Source organism: Equus przewalskii, chromosome 1 (assembly GCF_037783145.1).
Source record: "Equus przewalskii isolate Varuska chromosome 1, EquPr2, whole genome shotgun sequence".
In the NCBI taxonomy this organism is placed as follows: domain Eukaryota; kingdom Metazoa; phylum Chordata; class Mammalia; order Perissodactyla; family Equidae; genus Equus; species Equus przewalskii.
Genome location: NC_091831.1, coordinates 8,542,732 through 8,562,981, shown reverse-complemented (window position 1 = coordinate 8,562,981; position 20,250 = coordinate 8,542,732). Strand labels below are relative to the sequence as shown.

The 20,250-nt window shown below is 49.8% G+C and overlaps 1 protein-coding gene and 1 long non-coding RNA gene across 2 annotated transcripts; one reads left to right on the top strand and one right to left on the bottom strand.

Annotated features, from left to right (window-relative positions):
• Positions 1 to 3,858: 3,858 nt before the first annotated feature.
• NKX1-2 (NK1 homeobox 2) lies at positions 3,859 to 8,649 on the bottom strand. Its single transcript, XM_070631686.1, has 2 exons — positions 8,385 to 8,649; positions 3,859 to 6,805 (listed from the first exon to the last, which is right to left on the bottom strand). Exons 1-2 carry the CDS (start codon positions 8,596 to 8,598, stop codon positions 6,114 to 6,116), a joined length of 906 nt encoding a protein of 301 aa, XP_070487787.1. The 5' UTR covers positions 8,599 to 8,649; the 3' UTR covers positions 3,859 to 6,113.
• On the top strand, positions 6,011 to 12,225 carry LOC139085238 (uncharacterized). The gene is made up of 3 exons (XR_011543435.1): positions 6,011 to 6,074; positions 7,290 to 7,337; positions 10,902 to 12,225. It is a non-coding gene; the product is annotated as an uncharacterized lncRNA (long non-coding RNA).
• The last annotated feature ends 8,025 nt before the right edge of the window (positions 12,226 to 20,250 follow it).

The window sequence follows — 20,250 nt, the reverse complement described above, 5'->3', positions numbered from 1 at the left end:
TCACCCATTACTGAATTGATGTATATGGAAGAAAGCTAATTTCAATTAGAGACCAGCTTGAATTTTGAAGTCTTTAAAAAGATTCCACCAAAATCTTGCTTGGAGATAAGTGGGTTTTTTTTTTTTTTTAAAGATTTTATTTTTTCCTTTTTCTCCCCAAAGCCCCCCGGTACATAGTTGTATGTTCTTCGTTGTGGGTCCTTCTAGTTGTGGCATGTGGGACGCTGCCTCAGCGTGGTTTGATGAGCAGTGCCATGTCCGTGCCCAGGATTCGAACCAACGAAACACTGGGCCGCCTGCAGCGGAGTGCGCGAACTTAATCACTCGGCCACGGGGCCAGCCCCTAAGTGGGGTTTTTTAAGATTAAAGAAGCTTTGGTTAGTTTTATTCCCCCTACAGAGATATTTGTAGGGATTAAGTATCCTGAATTCCTGAACTCAGAGTGATTTAGTCAGCCACGATGAGGTACCCGAAAAAGCCCCTATGCAAAACCAGAACCCTTAGAAAAAATGCATTAGTGAAAGAACAGAACTTTCGAAAAGGGAATAATCTCTCCTTTACACAGTTATTTTAAAACCTTCCTGCACATTTGTGGTAATTTTAGACTTCATGAGTATGGACTTGTGAAAGTGGTGTCTAAATTTCCCCCAGATCCAGCACCTTCTACCTCAGGATCTGCATGTTATTTAGAAGCAAAGAGAACATTGGCCCCTTTTGGAAATGTATTAACTACACGAGAAAGAAAATGGCCACGAGAAGGGAATCGATTTTTTTAAATAAGTAATTTCACAAGATTGTCCACTCAGCTCTTTCGTGTGGACTGGCATCTCCTGCCCCAGTGTTCTCAGCGGGGGCAGGGAGCTTGCAGATGAGGACCCCAGCAGGATCAGCAGCCGCCTGGGAGAGCGGTTTATTAAAATGCAGTCCACACTTGGGGACCCAGTTCCAAACCCCACGGTTACCTAAATACGCGAGTTTATAAATTGGCAGGAGGGACGTTAAAGGTTACTGAGAGCATACTATGTGCCTCTCCGGGGCTTAGAAAATTTAGTAAACTAGCCCCAGATTGCAGAGGTAGTAAATGGGGGAGAGAGGAAATAAAGGGCCGTTCTCTTTTGACTCCACAAACCACCCTGGTCACAGGAAAGGAAGGGAATAGAGATTAATCATCCCTGTGCCTGGAACCCCATTTGCCTAAATAAATTCCCATCACCCAAAACAGTCGTTGGCACAGAATGGGTGATCAATACGTGTTTGCGGCAGGAAGGAAGGAGGGAGGGAGGGAGAAAGCAGGAGCGAGGGAACACCTTTCTTTCCGGTACTGACACTTTACCTGTACCTACAGAATGCCCAGACAGCTCACAGATTGTTTAAAAATATTTTTCACAAAATGTTTTATATGATTGGCAGCCCCATGTACAATTTAAATCACCCCGGAGTTATTAGGCCCAGGTTTCAGGCTCTACCCTTTTCTTAGTAGCTGCGTGACCTGGGGCAAGTCACATAACCTCACAGAGCCTCAGTTTCTTAGGTAACGTGGATGACCTTGGGCAAGTCACCTCCTCTCTAAGGCTCAGTTTATTCTACCAGTAAATGAGGGGGTCAAGCAGTGAGCAGAAGATCTGACCAGGCACTTCACCAAAACAGATACCCAAATGGCCAACCGGCATATGGAGAAGTTGTCAACATCACTACTTACCAGGAAATGAAAATTAAAACCACAATGTGATACTACTGCATACCTTCCAGAGTCATTGGAATAGAAAAGGTGGTCAATCCTGAGCACTGGAAGGATGTGGAATCCCTGGAACTTTCGTCCTTTGCAGATGGGAATGTAAATTGCTACAACCTCACTGGAACCTGGCCATTTCTACTAAAGGTAAACATATGCATACCAGTAACCCCACTCCTAGATATATTACCAATGGAAATAAGAAGATAAATTTACCAAAAGATATGTATAAGACTGTTTAATCAAAATGACCTGAAAGTATTTGATTACCCATCAATAGCAGAATGGATAAATAAGTTGTGGTGCGTGTCTACAATAATATGCCAACAGCAATAAGAATGACTAATCTACAACTACACAGAAAACATGGATGAAACTCATAAATAATGTTGAGCAAAGAAGGCCGGACACAAAAGATTTCAAAATTTTTATGATTAAAAGGAAAACACAGTCACAACTCATCCCTGCTGTTATAAGTCAGGATAGTGATGACCCTCGGGGAGGTAATTATCGGAAGGGGACACAAGGGAGTTCTGTCTCTTGATCTGGGTGCTGGTTCTAAGGTGTTCTCTGTGTGAAATGCACCAAGCTGTACACAACCAATATATTCAGTTTTCTGCATGTCTACTATACTGCAGTAAAAATTGTGTACAAAGTCACCCACTTTGAGCTCGGTGCAGCATCTTTAACATTCTTTCCAGCTTCAACAGGAATAACTGTCTTCATTGTGCCAGCCACTAAACTGAGCACTCGCTACATAACCTCTCGCCTGGTCGCGTGGTCCTCTCTTTAGTGCTCTGAGCTAGGCACTATGGAGAGCAAACTTAGGCCCCAAAACGTGGGGAACTTGCCAAGGTCACACATTGACTGAGGGGTCGAAGTGGCTTTGAACCCAGCTACTCAGAGGCCAGATGCCTCACCTGTAGTCCTGAAGACCACAGCCCCAGGAAACCACGAAGGGTTGGGTGTGACAAGTGTGGCTTTCTCTGGCTGATACCCAGCAGAGAGACCCTACTGGGTGTCTGGAGCTGGCCCTCCCTCCCCCTCTCTCTCCACAGCCCAGCGCCTTCTGTTTTCCTCCCACTGGAGGGGGCATGGGTGCACTTTCTGTTTCTCCTTCCTGGAAACTGTGTCCTCCCACTTCTTAGACACTTAGATGCTTCCCTTCAACTGACCTTAAGGTGAACTTACGTCTTTAAGTGTACTTAGCATTTATTGAAGAATTGCTTGTCAGCCTACTCAGAATTTTAAAAGCTAGTTAAAATGTTCTTGCAAGTTATTTCTAATAAGACAAATACTACTGTACGTTGATCTGTGCCCATAAAATGGATGAGGGTCTCTCAACGTAAGAAATGCTCTCCAGTCACCCTCTTAAATATAAGGCTCCTTGGCTACATAACTTCAAGGGAGGGTCTAAAATGGTCATATCTTTTTTTCTTTTTTTTTTTTAAAGATTGGCACCTGAGCTAACAACTGTTGCCAATCTTTTTTTTCTTTCCTGCTGTGTCTCCCCAAATCCTCCCTGGTATATAGTTGTATATCTTAGTTGCAGGTCCTTCTAGTTGTGGCGTGTGGGATGCCGCCTCAGCGTGGCCTGCCAAGCGGTGCCATGTCTGTGCCCAGGATCCGAACCGGTGAAACCCTGGGCTGCCACAGCGGAGCACATGAACTTAACCATTCAGCCACAGGGCCGGCCCTTAAAATGGTCATTTCTAACATCAGAAATCTGTGACCGGTAGACGGCCCAAATCTGAAAAGTTATCTACCAGGCTTTTTATGGGGTATTAAGAACTTGCTAAGTACTAGGAAGTTAATGTCCTAGAAATCTGGTAGGTATGTATTGATTTAACTGGTAGCCACTGATAAAAATTCTGTATAGACACTTTGCTTTTGGTATGAAAATGGCCCTAAATGTGTGTTTGTATATCCTGCCTGCAGGTGTAGCCAGTATGTGCATATCCAGCAAGAGTCTGAAAAGGACGGCATAAGAAAGTCCTGTTAGGGTTGAAATACCCTCTGTTTGTGAATGCAAGCTGGCAGGGGAAGTGGATACATACAAATTCTGATAATTATAAAATTAGTTAAAAGCTTTGCTAATGGAGAACAAGAATTAATTAAACGAGAAATCATTACAAAACGAATTTATTAGACAAACACATCAATAGATTGAGTCTAAGGATTTGGTTGGAAAGCCACTGGGCCTTTTAAAGCAGCAGAAGTCCAAAGTCACCCACTTTGAGCTGTGTTACAATTTGTAGAAATGAGAAAAGTTGGGAACGACAGCCCTCCATGCTGGTCCACAGACGCAATAGCCTCCCGCCTCCCTGCCTTGTCCCTCTCTTCAACTGGAGTCTTCTGTGATTCGGGTACCAGAGAGGAATGAAATGTTTCCCACATCTTACAGAAATTCAGCTTCTTTGTTACAGATCTTGCCTCTGTGCCCTTGAATTGTCTGTTCACAACACAGGGAATGTGTTGCTTTTGAGAAACCAACAAATGGTTACAGAGGGGGTGTTTAGCAACATGTAAAGTGAATAAAACAATATTCTCTACTAGATTTTTAACGGCATTTTTAATCTCATCTGGCATCAATTGTCTTTTAGAAAGTTACAGTGTGTTGTTTGGGGACACTTTTCTTCTTTAGAATAGAAGACAAAGAGTTTAGTAAATAATACAAATAATACATGTTCTCAGATCTTGTGAGAGCCACATGAATATGAAGTCTCCATTTAATTTGGGAGAAAGGGAGGATATTTTCTTTCATTCCTGATAGTAATAGATCTAAATATTTCAAGATTATAATAATATCATGTGTTCATAATACCAGTGTGCTTTTCCTTTATATAAAGCCATTGATCATTAAATACAATTATTAATGGCATAGGCTATCAAGAAATAGCAAGGAATATGGTACCCATATAGATATCAGCAGGCCTCAGGTAATCAAAGAAAGGTGAGAACGAAACATACATGACCTAGTCGGGGACATCTGGGTTTCTGACATATGGGCTTACAAACCATACTACATAGACAACTAAGGGAAGAGTATTCCAACCAAAGCTGGCAAGAGAACTTTGCAGAAGAACTAATTTTTAAGGGAGATAAAGTAGCAGTGAGAATGCATGCCCACATATCACGTTCCTGCAGTTGAATTCACCATGAATGTGCTTTTTGCTTCCACGGTAGCTCTTTACACTCAAAGTATTTATTTCACAGCCTGTTACAACTTTTTGCTTGTTCATCATGCCATCACGGAGTCTGTTTGGAAGAAGAATTGCTTTCAAGCCAGAATCTTAAAACAGCCCAATTCATGACGGCAATGTGTGCTGCAGGCGCTAACTCTCCCCCAGCTTTGTGCACTATTTGCAGCCTAGGAAGGGCTGGGACGGAAGTTTTAAAGTATCAAATACTGCAAATCAAAATGGGCAGTCTCATGCATAGACTTGAAGATTTCAGTTGAGCCACTGGTCCCTTCATTATCATTTTTTAATGCATTTGGGGCCATGGCGGTGGCTTGTCAAAGATGCTCTGAAAACTCGCAGCGCAGCAGAACTGTGTCTACTCCAGCAGGTAAGTCTGGCTACAGAGCAGTTACATTTCCTAGCACAAACTTCTGGTCTTCTTAGAAAATAAGGTACCATTCTCTCAGGAATAGCCTATGGAGAGCCTTTTTGGAACAAATTCAGCTCAAGTCCGAATCTTAAATGAACATCTAAAAATGCAGAGTTTTATGCATTTAAAAAATAGTCCATTTCACAGCGGCAGTGTGTGCTCGTGGACCCAGCCCTCTCCAGCTTTGTTCAGTATTTGGGAGGGATAGCTGGGTTTGGGCCAGTAATCAAGTATGAAAAGGGAAACAATCAGCTATGAAAAGGGAAAGCTCCTTACCCTCCCAGTGAGCGAAAACCTTTGAAGATTCCATACTAGGTGTGAGCAGAGCGGCACGGGCCTGGGGTCCCTGGCTTCTCCGTCCTCGCAGCTTTGTTAGCCCCGCGCGGAACACGCAGACCCTCAACAAAAGCCCTTGAACAGAAGTCAGTCTGCCCGAAAGTGAGAAGCAAGGTCCAGAAACGGGAAGATTTGAGGACAGCCTCCATCTCAGGACACTTTGAAAGATGACAGATCCTTGACCCGCTTTGTGGACCGCGTGGATTTAGGGGGTCGGCGCGGCGGGAAGGAGCGCGGCTGGGAGTCGGCAGGCAGCTTCTCCCTGCCCTCTGGCGGCGCCTCCCGGCAGCTGGAGGGGAAGGGGCGCGCAGACACCCGCGCACCAGGAGGGGGCGGACCCTGCGCGTGGGCGCCCCTCGGTGGAGTGGGGACCTCACGACGACAGCAATCATGCGTGAGTCGCGATGAAACGGGACCCAGGGAGGCTTCGGGTTCACAGGTGCGGGGCGTAGAAAGGGGTCAGGTAGGAGGGCCCGAGGAAGGGCGCAAAGGGGCCCCCGGCGGCGGCGGCCGTCAGTGGGAAGGAGGCGGCGGCAGGGAAGAGGACGTTGGCCCCGGAGTAGGAGGGGAAAGTCTGGAAGGGCACAGCGCCGGGGCCCGGCGGACCAGGGCTGCCCCCGGCGCCCGACCCCGCCGCCACCCCGGGTTGGGGCGCGCCGCCCCCTGCCGGCGCCGCCCCGTCGGCGCCGGGGTTCTGCTTCTTCCACTTGGTCCTGCGGTTCTGGAACCAAATTTTGACCTGCGTCTCAGTGAGGCTGAGCGACAGCGCGAGGTTCAGGCGCTCGCACACCGACAGGTAGCGCGTGGCCCGGAACTTGTTCTCCAGGGCCACCAGCTGCTCGTAGGTGAAGGCGGTGCGCGCACGCCGCGGCTTGGCGCAGCTGGGCTCCGCACGCCGGCGCCGGGGCCGCGGGGAGCCGGGCGAGCCCGGGGAGCCAGCGAGGCCTCCCGCACCATGCTCCCCCGCCGCCAACGCCGCTGCCGGGGCTTCGGGGGAGCGCGCCAAGCCTGTCTGCAGGCACGCAGCCCTCTCCCGCCGCCGCCGCCGCCCCGCGTCCTCCGCCTCCTCCTCCTCCTCCTCCGCCTCCTCTGCCTCCGAGCCCTCCAGGGGGGACGCAGCAGCATCTAGGGGAGAAGGGGGCGGTGACCAGAAGCCCCGAACCACCCGACCGATGCAGGTCTCCAGACCTCCTGGTCCTCCCCAGAGCGCGCAACTCGCCCCCAGCTCTGCTCCTCTTCCAGCATTGTGCTCCCCCTACCCTCGACCGCACATCCTTGAAAGCGCTTCCCAGGAATTTGGGTGTAGGGGTGCAGTGCCCTCTTGCCCTTTACGCATCTGCCACCTAGCAGGCGTCTAAGTGTATTTTGAATGAATGACACCCCGCGTTAAGAAAAATAATGACCTTATTGGACAACCTTATGGAGGGGCTAGGGTCATTGTATATTAAGACTTCCAGACGTCAAGTGCGTTTTGGGCTGTGTCTCCCCAGTCCCTAGAAGCCTATTTTGGTCTGGGACTCCTAGCAATTAAAAAAGAAGTTATTACGCTCCCCCCCTTTTAAAGTGAAATTCCCTTTTTCCCATCTTCTCTCTCCTGCCGTGTTAATAGAGTTTCAGATTTGTGCGGGGCCGGATCGATAGATGTCATCTATTAAAGGTAAGTTTTAATCGAACAATATTAGGATCAGACAGGGAAAGGGGTTTTGAAGTCGGTACCTGCAAGCTGCGGGCAGGAGATATGCAGGCGCCAGTAATAGAATATCGATCATAGGGTGGGGGGAGGGGAGCGCGGCCCCTCCGAGGGGCGATCCGAACAATTACCAGGCGAACCGCCTGGGCCCGAGCGCAGCCGCCAGAGGCGCCCGGAGCCCCAGACAATCACCGCCAAACTTGGGGAGGGGAAGCAGGGGGCTGCATGGCAGCCAGCCTCTCCCGGACTTGCGCCTCTGACTCTCGGCGTCCTTCCAGGGAATCTAGTGCCCACGCCCCACTCAGTACGGGTCCTGCTGTCTTTTGTCCTTCTTTCAAGACACAAACTTTCCTGGACCCTTCATCAGGTGTCCGCCAGAGTTAGCAGTAAGTCAAAAGGAGTTTCGAGGAGAAAGGACCAAAAACATCCCATTACTCCACCCCATTGGGTCTGGGGAGCGTGAGCGTGTGGCAGCGGAGTCTCACACTACTAGATGGTTGGAAGTGGGGCACTAGGTGCGTAAACCTGACCTCGCTACCCACGATTTAACCTCAGCTCCCTCATCCGTAAAATGGGGGCGCAGTTAATGATGCTGTCTACCTCGCAGGTTCTGAAGTTTTCCATGACTTTTACAAGTCTCTAGCCCAGGTCCTGGCACATGGCAGGCGCATGAAATACCCGATAAATGAATGAGACTGGGCAAGGTGGGCATTGGGTGTTAGTTTTCACTGCGAGCAAATCAGAGCTGTGGTGCTTACTCGCTCGGCGGGTGAGCAGGGATGGGGCTTCGGTGGCAAATCCCTGGCCTGGAATGCTGGGGGCCTCCTTTCTGCCTCAATCCAATTCCAAGACAGGGGCTTCACTTCTCACCTCGTCCTGTGCGCCTTCTCCCTTTGGGCAAGGCGCCACTAAGGGCCACTTACCGAGTCCCTGGCTGTCCCCCCCACACACACCTTTCCTTCGCGTCATCAGAGCTGGGGGTTCACGGGGCCGGAGGCCTCCTCGCATCCTTACCAGGGGTCTCCCGCTGCCAGGCCTGGTCCCCCGGGCTGGCGTCCTTCCCCGCTTCGGCCTCTGCCAAACTTTTCTTGGCTTCCCGGGGAGCAGGGCGCACGGCCGGGAGCGCAGCGCGGGTGAATTTCTGCGGGTCCAGGATGTCCAGGACCGAGAAGGAGATCTTGTGGTGGGAAGGAGCCGCTTTGGCCCCGCCGTCCTGCCATGCCAGCATGCCCGCCGTCCGCGGGCCAGAGGCCGGCGGCGCGGGGTCCGGGATGGCCGCGCTCGGGTTTGCCTTCGGCAGTGGCTCGGCCGCAGCTCTCCAGGCGGTAGGAGGGTCGGGGCGGCCAAGTGAAGCTGGGGAGGGGGATGTGGAGGAGGGGCGGGGAGAGATGTGCGGGGGCGGGGGACTGCACGCGGATTGGCACTTGCGCGGCCCAGGCCCCCGCCACGTGCACGACGCGCTCGCAGCAGCCCGGAGACTGCCCCGCGCTGCGCTGGGGCCGCTCGCCTCGGAGAGGGGGCGCCTCAGTGAGACTCGTGCGCGCGCGCGCGCCCAGACAGCGCTGCTGGCTCCGCGCGCCTCCGCCCAACCGCGGGGACTCCGGGTGTGCACTAGGGAGAGAGGGAGGGCCGAACACTTCATTCGGGAGACCCCCCAACACACATACACACACACACACACTGACTTGGGCTTGGGTTTGCGCCCATTCCCCTGTGCACCGCCCTTGAACTGGGGATGCAACTGAGGCCAGCACTGATTACTTCAAGGCAACGCTCAGCACATCTCCTGCCCCGATAGTGATTCAGAGCGATAGCCTCAGTCCCGGTCACCTCGGATTTAAAAGCTCTCGTGTCCTCAGTTTAGTTTACAAAGCCCTTGGGCTTTCACCATCTCGTTTGATTCTCTGAGCATCCCTGTGAGGTGGGCGTGGCCTGGCAAGACTGTTATCCCCGTCTTATAGATGCGGAAATTGAGGTTCAAAGATGAGAAGTGGTTGCCCAGGGTCACTGTTTGGTTGATGACAGAGTCTAGATTCAAACCCAGGGCTACTCCTGGATCAGTACCCTTTCCAGTACCCATCCCGCTGTCTCAGAAATGGAGGACGAAGACCCTGCCGTGTCCAGGCTTTCCCTTCCACTCTGAGTGGGCCGGGTCATAAAGCAGCGGGAGTTTTGGAGAGATGTCTGAGTCCCCACCAAGGTGCCCGCCGCTTTGGAAATATTGGCGGGTTGCGGGCTCAGAGCCAGGTGAGATGCCCTGGTGAGAGCAGGTGAGCCAGGTGAGGGCGGCTGCCAAGCACAACGCTTGATGCCCTTCAGACCTTCGGCACAGTCACCACTTCGATCCTTTGTAACAGACATTGGGTCTCTGGGAACCAGGTTACATCTTTGATCCCCATCCCCTTCCAGCCCCAAGAAGAAAAAGGTTAAAAGATGCTTATCTGGTTTGCATTTAAGCTCAGAGAATGGAAACGATTGAAATGGCCCCCGTCTGTCCCATCCAGTCCGTGGAATGGCGAACCCCAGTCCTTGGGGAAGCTTCCCCCAGCCACGCCCATCTTAACATTCCTTTTTCCTCCTGTCACTTCGGGTGCAGTCTGTGAGCAGTAAGCCTTTATCCCAGCGGCAAATTCTGATGCTTCCCTTACCCCTTGGCCCAGAACCACTTCTGACTCTGCTGGTCCTTTCTTCCCTGCCCCATGGGGTTTCCAAACAATGACTTGGCAATTAATATTGTTCGAGAAGGTAGGGGTGGGAAGAGGAGGAGAAACCTCATTACAGTGCGAGGGGCGGCTAATCCCATCTGTTAACTGAAGGGTAGGCCTTACCGTGCAGCTCCTTGTAGCTTTTCTCATTCAAACCTCGTGGCCCCTCCCAGAGGCGGCCACTGTATTCCCTGCGGACTTTAAAGCCCTGTGGAAATTCAAGCCGGATCCAGTTCAAAAGCGAGGATGGACTGTGCTTTTAAAGGAGATCAGGAAAGGAAGTGCCCTGCCCAAGCCCGCCAGGCTGCCTCCCACCAGAGGGAATGAGCCTGTGAAAACCAAAGACAAGGTGGCCCTGGCAGCAACAGTGACACCCAGGAAGCCGATTGCAAATCACTGACCCTCCCCAATACAGGCAGATAGGGTACTCTGTTTTCTGTTTTGACAACTTTCCCACTGATTTTTTTTTTATCTTTCTTTTCTTTCTCCCCCTCCCCATATTGATACCAGCCCCCTTTTACTTTTTTCTCCCCACATTCATGTTTTTCATATTCAGCTTCTCCCGGGTAGGATCCCCTTAAGGGAGCTCCAGATGGCATTTGTGGCTTCCCACATCCCTCTTCTTCTCTGTTCTCCTGTAAGAAACCTTGAAGCCGTTTTCACAGGAAGGAGGGCTGGCATTCCAGAGGGCACCCTCTGCCCCCACCCAGAGAGACAGGGAAGGTGCAGGGGCCCGGGGCAGCCCCAGCCTGGGGCGTTTTCATTTCACTTTATAAATTGCCTCAAAAATTTTTGTTTAAATGACATGAATCATCTTTCTTTTGAGGTCCACAGGTGTTAAATATAGAAAAGGAGCAGAAAAGGGAGAAGCAAGAAGTTGGAAGGTCAAGAACACATCACACATCGAGGCCATGTGCTTTAAGACTGTCAATCTTTAAGAACTCCTTCTTAAAGTTATCTTTTATTTTTCTTGCCCTTTATTTTCTCTGTATTTCTGATATGTGTGTTCAGTGCACCACAAGTTATGTTGGTTGACTTCTGGAAACAGATGACACAGAAGAAACACTGCAGTGTCTCCCACCAACATTGAGGGAATAGGAAATGCGCCCTCTTACTCACCCAACTTAAGGAGAAACCCCTCAACCAAAGAACAGGCTAAATTCTTCAATTTGGTGAGGGGTGGGGGGCCCTTGGGCAATTGTTTTTCTGGCCACCTGCTTCATAAATGACGAGGAGGCAGTGAGACCTCCTGTAGGTACAGTTTGGCCATGCGTTGACACGCTAACGTCCTCACACAGGTGTTTATGCCCAAGGTATTCCTATATAATAAATATATCCATACCCAGCAAGCCACTTTCCCTCAGTGCGTGGAGTTGATTTGTTTTTTCAGCGTGGACATTAAAATTCCGCCTGAGTGCAGTCTTTAAATTGCTTTGATGCTAGGTGGGTTCCAACCCTGACCTGTCCCGATGGCAAGTGACGGCTGTAACAAGCTCGGGATCAATATTCATAGCGGGTGTCCTGGGCTGATAACACCGTCCAAGACAATGTTCACTATCAGCGCAGACAGCTGAGATATTGCACCATTAGGGATGTTGTGTTAAATAACCTGATCCATTTCTGGGGCTATTTAATGAATTTCACAGTTTAGATAGTATCTTTAAGGAGAAGGCAAAGGCTATTCCGGAGGCACTGATGCAAATCAATGATGCCAAGCTTCTCGAGCTATTCCATAGACAAAGTGGCCTATAATTCCAGCACAGCCTTGAGGAGCTGCTGCCCGAGCCATGAGCAGTGTTAACAGTGGAAAGAATTTGCAGTTTACGCAGAAAGAGAGCAGTATAATGAGCCGCATTAAATAAAGTACCTTGGATAAAAATCTTATGTTCATGAAATAAAATAGCACTTAAATTCTCTAGGTAAAACCCTGTGGTTTGGGGCAGCCCACGGGGTAGGGCTTATGTGCCAAAGAGACAGCTTCATAAAGCACAGCGTGGTGACAAACGGGGAGAAGGCATCTGCAGGGACAGCCAGCCATGAGGGCAACCCATGACCTCAGCCAGCTTTCTCCAAGATGTGCTCCTTCAGCTGAAATCGCTCTTCAAAATGAGAGGGGGAATGTGCTGGATTTGAAAAGAAGACTCCTGAACTCCTGAAAGCCGCAGATCAGTCATTAAATGTTTGCCTGACTCTGTGCCCCTTGTTGCCGAGAGTTTATCTACAGCTAAAGGCCAGCATCTACCATTTCCCACCAGGGCTTTGAACTCAGGCTGCCAAGCGGAGCAAGCACTCCTATCAAAACCCACCTCGGAGCCTGATTTGTAAGAGCTCAAGAGCGGAGCCTTCCCACCCATCCCCAGACTGCAACCAAAATCAAAATGTTTACTCGACATATTTTGCTTTAAGAAATCAGTGTTTCTTCTTGGAAATCAACAGGTTAAAAAAACAATTAGCTTCCTTATCTTAGAAACATCAAGGAAGCATCAAAGAAAGTGATAAAGCGATAGGGGTTATATTGGTAAGCACAGTGCGTGTTAAGCACCCTCCCTCCATAATGACAATTAGTATTAACAATATTAGCTATTCTTTCTTGGGCACTTGCTCTGGATCGGGCACTTGGCTAAGCTTTTTGCTTATTTTGGGTTATTTCATTCAACTGTTCCCATGACCCCATGAAGTAGGCACTATTATCCCCACTTAGCAGTTGAGAAAACCGAATTGAGAGAACTTCAGTCACTTGCCCACAACCCCAGGGCTACGAAGTGATGGAGCTGAGATTTGAACCCAGGTAGTGAGGTTTCAGAGCCCGGTTCAGTAAGGTTCTTATCAAGGAAGTCACCTTCCTGCCCCAGGGTGGAATCCAATTGCAGACATTTATTGCATGGCTTTCCTTCAAAGTTGGGCACATAGCTGGGATATGTAAGAGGACCTCCAAGAAAGTAAATGAGCCCAAGCTCTGCCTGGGAGAATACTGTGGTGCAGGTTTGGGGATCCAGTCTTGGAAGCTCTTACATTCAATGTTTTCTAACGTTTTAAGATATTCCTAGGAGGAGCTCAAGAGCAGGGAATTGCCAGGCAAGCCAAATTGCTCTGGAAAAGTAGAGACATGTAATTGGAAGAAAGAGAACGGGGGCGGGGGGGTGGGGTGGGGAATGCCACGTGACAAGCTGAGGACATAGGAGAGAACTGGTGAAAGACAGGGCAAGAAGGAACAGGGAAACAAATGCGGTCTAGGCTCTTTCTGACCATGAGCCTCGCGCGTCCTGTTAATACCATGCCAAAGGAGGCGTGCACGGAATAAAGACAAGCAAGCAAGGTAGGACTTCGCAAGTAGATGAAGCACCTGCTTCCCAGCTGAATGGAGACCAGTATGATCTGTCATTCTTAGGTGGTCTCTGCAAGGCAGAGGGAAAGCCCTTCTGTTCTCCACATCGGTGCCCGAAGTTCATCCTCTTTTCCCTGCTCTCCTTGCCGCCAGCTTTGCCACGTCCACAGGCCCTTCGCCTCACATGCGTGTGCAAACTCCAGCTCTCCAAGGGCAAGGCTGTGGCCACAAGAGCAAAGCCAGCTGGGCAAGGAGCCTAGAGGCTGGAGTGTTGGGGTCTATGGAAAGGCGACGCTGCTGTTCCACTCGTGGATGGTGACCCTGTGGGAACCCTGATCAGTGCTGCCAGGTCTCCATATTGCCCAAAAGAAACTGGAAATCTGGATTCTCATGTGGCATCTCCAAAGTTTTAAATGCTGGCCAGCAATTCAAAATTTTGAAAAACAGGCCATCAGAAAGAGGTCTGTGGGTTGAGTTGGCCACCTCAGCTGTGTACATGCCAAGTGGCCTCACCTGATTCACTGTTCACAGCATTTCCATGGCTACTGTGGTCACGGGGTGAAGACTAAATGCCTTAGCACTGAATACAAGGTTCTCTATCTCTATCTAACCCAACTGCCTGTGCAGCCCTGGTCCCCGGACAGGCTATGTTCTGTGTGAGATGAGTGTAGGGCCCCCAACCATGCATGCTACCTTCTCAGAGATTCTGCCAAGCCCCTGGAGCCTGCTGAGTGGGCAGTGGGTCAGGTGAGGGGACACTTGACCCATGGCTGGCCTATTCTTGGGCTGCCTAATGTAATCAGCTCAACCGGGTGAGCTGGACCAGTCAAACCCCTCTCCAGGAGTCTGGATTAAGACCCAGGGGCATGTTTCCTGCCAGTAGGGGGTGCTTGAGCTCACTGGGCAAGGAAAATGGAAATGGGGTGGCTCTTGAAGGGGCCACATGAGCATCAACGTTATGAAGAAGTTGAGACTCAGTGAGAGCTGAGAGAGTTGAACAGAACAGATGTGTGGAGCACAGCAGAGAAGCTGTGACAGACCCAGACAGATGGGCGAGCACCAACCGCTGCCTGAGTTCCGGTCTCTCTGAGGTTGGATGTTCTGCTTCTTGTGGGTTCCCAGTGAGCCTCTCTCCATCCTCACAAACACTCCTCCCCACTCTGGTGTAAGCCACCCTGATCAGTCAGGGTTCTCCAGGGAAACAGAACCAACAGGGTGTGTCGATACAGAGACAGAGATAGATATAAAAGGACTTTCTTTTTTTCTGCTTTTTTTTTTTCTCCCCATGTCCCCCCAGTACGTAGTTGTATATTTTAGTTGTGGGTCCTTCTAGTTGTGGCATGTGGGACACTTCCCCAGCATGGCCTGACAAGCCGTACCGTGTCCCTGCCCAGGATCCGAACCCGTGAAACCATGGGCCGCCAAAGCGGAGCGTGCGAACTTAACCACTCGGCCACAGGGCGGGCCCCAAAAGGACTTTTTAATAAAGAATTGCCTCACACAATTACAAAGCCTGGCAAGTCCCAAGATCTGCAGGGTGAGTTGGCAGGCTGAAGACCCAGGAAAAAACAATGTTTTAGTTCAAGTCCAATGGCAGGAAAAAAGCCATTGTCCCAGTTTGAAGGCTGTCAGGCAGGAAGAACACTCTTAACTCAGAGACGGGTCAGCCTTTCTGTTCTCTTCAGGCCTTCAACTGATTGGATAAGGCCCACCCAACACAAGGGAGGGCAATCTGCTTTACTCAGTCTGCCAATTTAAATGTTAATCTCATCCAAAACAACCTCACAGACACACCCAGAATAATGTCTGACCAAACATCTGGGCACCCCATGGCCCAGTCAAATTGGTACATAAAATTAACCATCACACACCTTGAGAGGGGTTCGAATCCTGGCAACTGGAAGACCCCTGGGTAGAACTCGCTGTCACACCTGTGTGCGTGTCGCTCCAGCAATGCTCTCTCCATCCTGTGCCTACCTGGGAGCCTCCTTTCCTCTTCAGGTCTCCTCTGTTCAAGTGCTGTGTCTTCTGTGAGGCCTCCCCTGTCTCACCCAGGTGGACCAGGTCCTCCTTCTCACAGGATCCCAGGCTTCCCCCCAGCCTTGGTGGGCATCTCTTGCTTTTGCCTCACCAGCATCCTCGCCTCCTTTTCTGGTTCTGGTAGTTTGGCTTTGCTCAGATGGCCCCACCTCACTCCTCTTTACATGTGGTAGGGGTGGGACTGCCAATCAAGGGCCCTACCCTCCCCGTCACGGGGTGGCAGTGGGCTCCTGCAGGACCAATCAGGCTCCCTCTCCCCTGGGAATGGGAAGCAGAGGGATTCTAGGGAGGGGCTGCTTCCTCCTGGCAGCAACACCTGAGAGAAATTGTCTGCTATTTCCCGCTCCTGGAGCTGATGGGTCCAGTACTTCCTGAAGTCTGGTGGTTCAGCATTTCTTTGAATCTGTAAATTGTCTTAGCGCCTTCTCAGCTCTCCTCTTCCCAGCTCTCTCCAAATCCCATTTGGCATTCAATTAGGCAGGGTCAAGAACCCCGCCTGGCACACCGTTTATCACACTGCAGGGATACAGACTGTCTGGTCCTCCGACTGCCTAATGCCAGGGGCCACACAGCATTTGTCTTTGTGCCCCATTAGCGCACTGGCATTCAGCAGATTGAAGAGCTGAAAGGAATAAATGGTGGCCCAATAGCATAAACCCAAAGCTCCACAGTCTGATTAAGATGGATTGGAAACGATGCCACCTTAAGAAGTGGTGCAGGCTACGCTGAGAATAAAAATAGGATCCAGAAATGTTTAGATATGGATATGGGTTCATAATGGATCCAACTTCCTAAGGGGAAATCCAATGCATTTGTGGAACAACCTTATGCTTTTAAGCAGGCCATCCATGCCGGGTAATCCTGCTGTTTGCAAAAGAAATCTGCAGGGGTAAAACAGATGGGAGGAAAGAGATTAGATTTATTCCTTCCCTACCCAGCCACAGGTCAGCAGTGGCTGCATTCCTCTACCCAAGGTCATAGCTCTCCCATGGCTACAGCTCTTGGGTAGTTGAGTAAGAACTCAGGCCTGGGGGTGGTAACATTTCCACTATTGCTAACCTCCCAGTGCAAGTTCTTTGCGGCTTTCCCTGACCCTGCCCAGGTCTTTGTCAATAGCCTCTTCAATAAAAAGTATCTCATGTGAGTGTGCTGATAGTCTGATGCCAGATCCTAAAACTTCAGCATGCTTATTTAAAGCCGCTAACTCCCCACTTTTTATACAAATGGAACAGGTGGCTCCGGGGCCAAAGAGAGGCTGAAGAAACACATAAATCCCGTGAAAAGCGTCACCCACGGTGTTCTCTCCTACCAACCTTCATCCAGGTTGCTCAAAGCACTGGTGCAGACAGCCTGAGCCTCACCTCATTGTCTGCTAGGACACCCTGCCAAGCAGGGACAGGAAGGAGGGAAGAAGCAAATGATGAGCATAATTACAAACTGGACATAAAGCGCTTCTACTAACAACATGCGTACACGTGGGTACTGTCTCAAACATGCCGTTCCTCTGCAAAGTGATCTCTTTATAGGAAAAAAAAAAACCCATCACAGGATCATAGAATATCAGAGCTGCTAGGGGCATGAGAGGTCATTCTAGAGTCTAGAATCTAGACCCTCATTACTTAAAGTGTGGTCTGTGGACCAGCAGCAACAGCCTACCTGAGAGCTTGTTAGAAATGCAGAATCTCAAGATCCACTGCAGACCTACGGAATTGGAATATGCATTTTAATAAGGTCCCCCAAGTAATTCACATGCCCCTTAAAATCTGAGAAACTCTGATCTAGATCCAGAGACCAGCAGCATCAGCATTGCTTGGGAGCCTGTTAGAAATGTAGGTTCTCAGGCCCATCTCAGGCCCCCTAAATCCAAACCCTCCAGGAGATTCGAATGCACACTAACGCTTGCGAGGCACTTCCAGACCAATGGCTCTCTACTTTTTTTTCCCACTATGGCCCATCTCAAGAAGACAGAAGACCTCTTGGCCCACATGGGCCTCACTTGGTCTGGTCTCACTTTCCAGGGGAGACAGAATTTGATAATAAGAATAAAGGGTCCCTGTGGGTAGTGGGCACCTGCTCATGTTGCCTGCACAGTGTCTCTTCTTTCATTCTCCTTGTCTTAGTCTGGTCCAGCTCCTATAACAAAATACCACAGACTGGGTGGCTTATAAACAATGGAAATTTATTGCTTACTGTTCTGGAGGCTGGAAGTCCAAAATCAGGGTGCCAGCAGGGTTGGGTTCTGGTGAAAGCCCTCTTCTAGTTGTAGATTGCCAGCTTTTCCCTGTGTCTTCACAGGGTGGAAGAGACCAGCTAGCTCTCTGGGCTCTCTTTTATAAGGGCACTCATTCCATACATGAGGGCTCCATCCTCATGACCTCATCACCTCCCAAGGGTCCCACCTCCTAATACCATCACCTTAGTGGTTAGGATTTCAACACATGCATTTTGTGGCAACACAAACGTTCAGACCACAGCACTCTGGTTACAGTGCTCTGCTTTTTGCTGGGGTTCTTCTCCTCCCCCATCCCATGTGGCCGTGGTAGGACTGTACACAGGGGCCCATCCCCAGCCCTGGTAGGGGGTCTGAGCCAGGCTGGATCATCATGGTACCACTCCCCTCTGTACACAGACATAAGGATTTGGGGGCTCTTACACAAGAGGGCCAGTCAGAGTTCTTCCTGGAATTATCAGACCAAGTTGAGGAAAAGATTCCTCACCACGTGGTTTACCCTGGACTCTGCTGGCCTGGAACTGCCACAGCTGTCTCCTTGAACTGCCTGGAGAAAGCCTGGCCGCAGTGAGAGAGAAGGAAGTCAACCTACAGACCGGGGCGGAGCCAAGACATGGAGAGAGAGCCCAGAACACCACCATTTGAGCTTTAGAACCAGCCATGCCTGAAGCCATCAATGGCTAGACTATCTGGTTACATGAGCCAATAAATTCCTTGTAAGTTTAAGCCAATTGAAATTGTGTTTCTGTCACTGGCAACCAAATAGTCCCAGCTAATACGAGCAAATTTGGAAGGATTAAACATATATCTACTGCAGCAATAGAAGATTGGATGGATTCATATTTGAGCTGAAATTCAGATATGATTTGTAGATTTGTTACTGGAAATGTAACAGGCCCAAAGCTCTGTTGATGAAATATACATCCCTGCACACTGTAGTGTGTTAATGTGCCACGTGACCAGCTCTGGCCCAAAAGATGTAAACAACAGTCTGTTGGATCAGGATTCAGGGGAAGCTTTTGTTTTCCTGGTATAAAGGCAAGACTCAGCTGTCACAGGCCTTTTCCCCCTTTTCTTCCCCTTCTTCTTGCCTGAAATGCAGACATGATGCCTGGGGGTGCAGCAGGCACCTTGAGAGGGGGAGGATGAAAGCCGCATGCTGAGGATGGTACCGCAAAGGGTGGAAGTAGCCTCTTCCCTGATGCTCCTGGGAGCTGTTGTACCTGCCCAGGGCTGCCTTCCTCTTGGCTTCTTGACATATGAGAAAAAGTAACCCTATTTGGTTGAGCAACTATAGTTGGATTTCTGTTACATGCAGTCAAATGTAACCCTAGCTTATACAATGCCCTTTGCCCATTACATCCAAAGAAAGGTGGCCTTTTGGGTTAGTCTCAGCCCATCAGTGGCCCATGCTCAGAGACCTGTCGCCTTGGACCAACATGTCATTCTTCAAGTGAGGGACCTGGGTCCCTGTATTCATTTCCTATTGCTGCTGTAACAAATTAGCACAGATTTAGTGGCTTAAAACAACACAAATTTATTCTCTTACAGTTCTAGAGGTAAGAAGTCCTAAAATCAAGGTGTCAGCAGAGCTACATTCCTTCTGCAGGCTCTAGGGGAGAATCCATTCCTGTGCCTTTTACAGCTCCTAGAGGCCACCTGCATTTCTTGGCTCATGGCCCCTTCATACTCAAGGCCAGCCGTGTAGCATTTACCGATCTCTTTCACTCACCTCTGCTTCTGTTGTCATGTCTCTTTCTCTGACTCTAACCCTCCTGCCTCCTTCTTTCCCTCATAAGGACTCTTCTGATTATACTGAAGCCATTTGGATCATTTGGGATAATCTCGCCATTTCAAGATCCTTAGCTTAATCTCATCAGCAAAGTCCCTTTTGCCATATAAGGTAACACATTCACAGGTTCTGGGTAGTAGGAAGTGGACATCTTCAAGGGGCCCTTATTCTGTCTACCATAGTCATAGATGTAGAAAGCAATTCACCCAAGGTCACACACAGTGCTGGTGGAAGTGGGAGAACGATGCACAGGCTCACCACGATTGGCAGAAGTGCCCTTTCTCCTCCTCCTTGGCATGAAGCTATAGCCCAACCATTCTGCCAGGTTCCTTTCAGGCTGCCCCTGTGTTCTGAAACCACTGCTGCCCTCCACGGCCCACAGAGCCCATCCTCTTGACTGTGTCTATGTCACTCATTGGTGCTCGGCACACATTTGGTCAGCAATCTTAAAGGTGTACATCTTGTTCTCTGCCCAGTCTTGACTCAAAGGCAAAGATCACACTTTAGACTTTTTTGCACCCCTAGAGCCCCCAAGAGAGTAAAAGTTCATTACTGGATCATGATTTTTGTGGTAGGTTATCCAGATTGACTCACTCAGCTCCTATACCACAGATCTGGAAGGCTGTAAACTGCGTTTCCCAGACTCCCTTGAAGGCTGGACTAGGTTCTACCAAGCCAGATGTAGTGAAAGCAAGGTGGCAGCCACAGGCAGAGAGAAAGAATCTTTGGCAGCAAAGTGGTGGGCAGATTTGGTTATTTTGGGGGCTGTACAATCAGATCCCTGGCAT

Bases quoted from the DNA above. Each gene is read 5' to 3' on its own strand.
- NKX1-2 (XM_070631686.1), bottom strand. From the start codon at position 8,598: ATGCTGGCATGGCAGGACGGCGGGGCCAAAGCGGCTCCTTCCCACCAC. The intron at 6,806-8,384 runs GTAAGGATGCGA...CTTCTCCCCTAG, and splicing joins CTGGCAGCGGGAGACCCCTG to ATGCTGCTGCGTCCCCCCTG.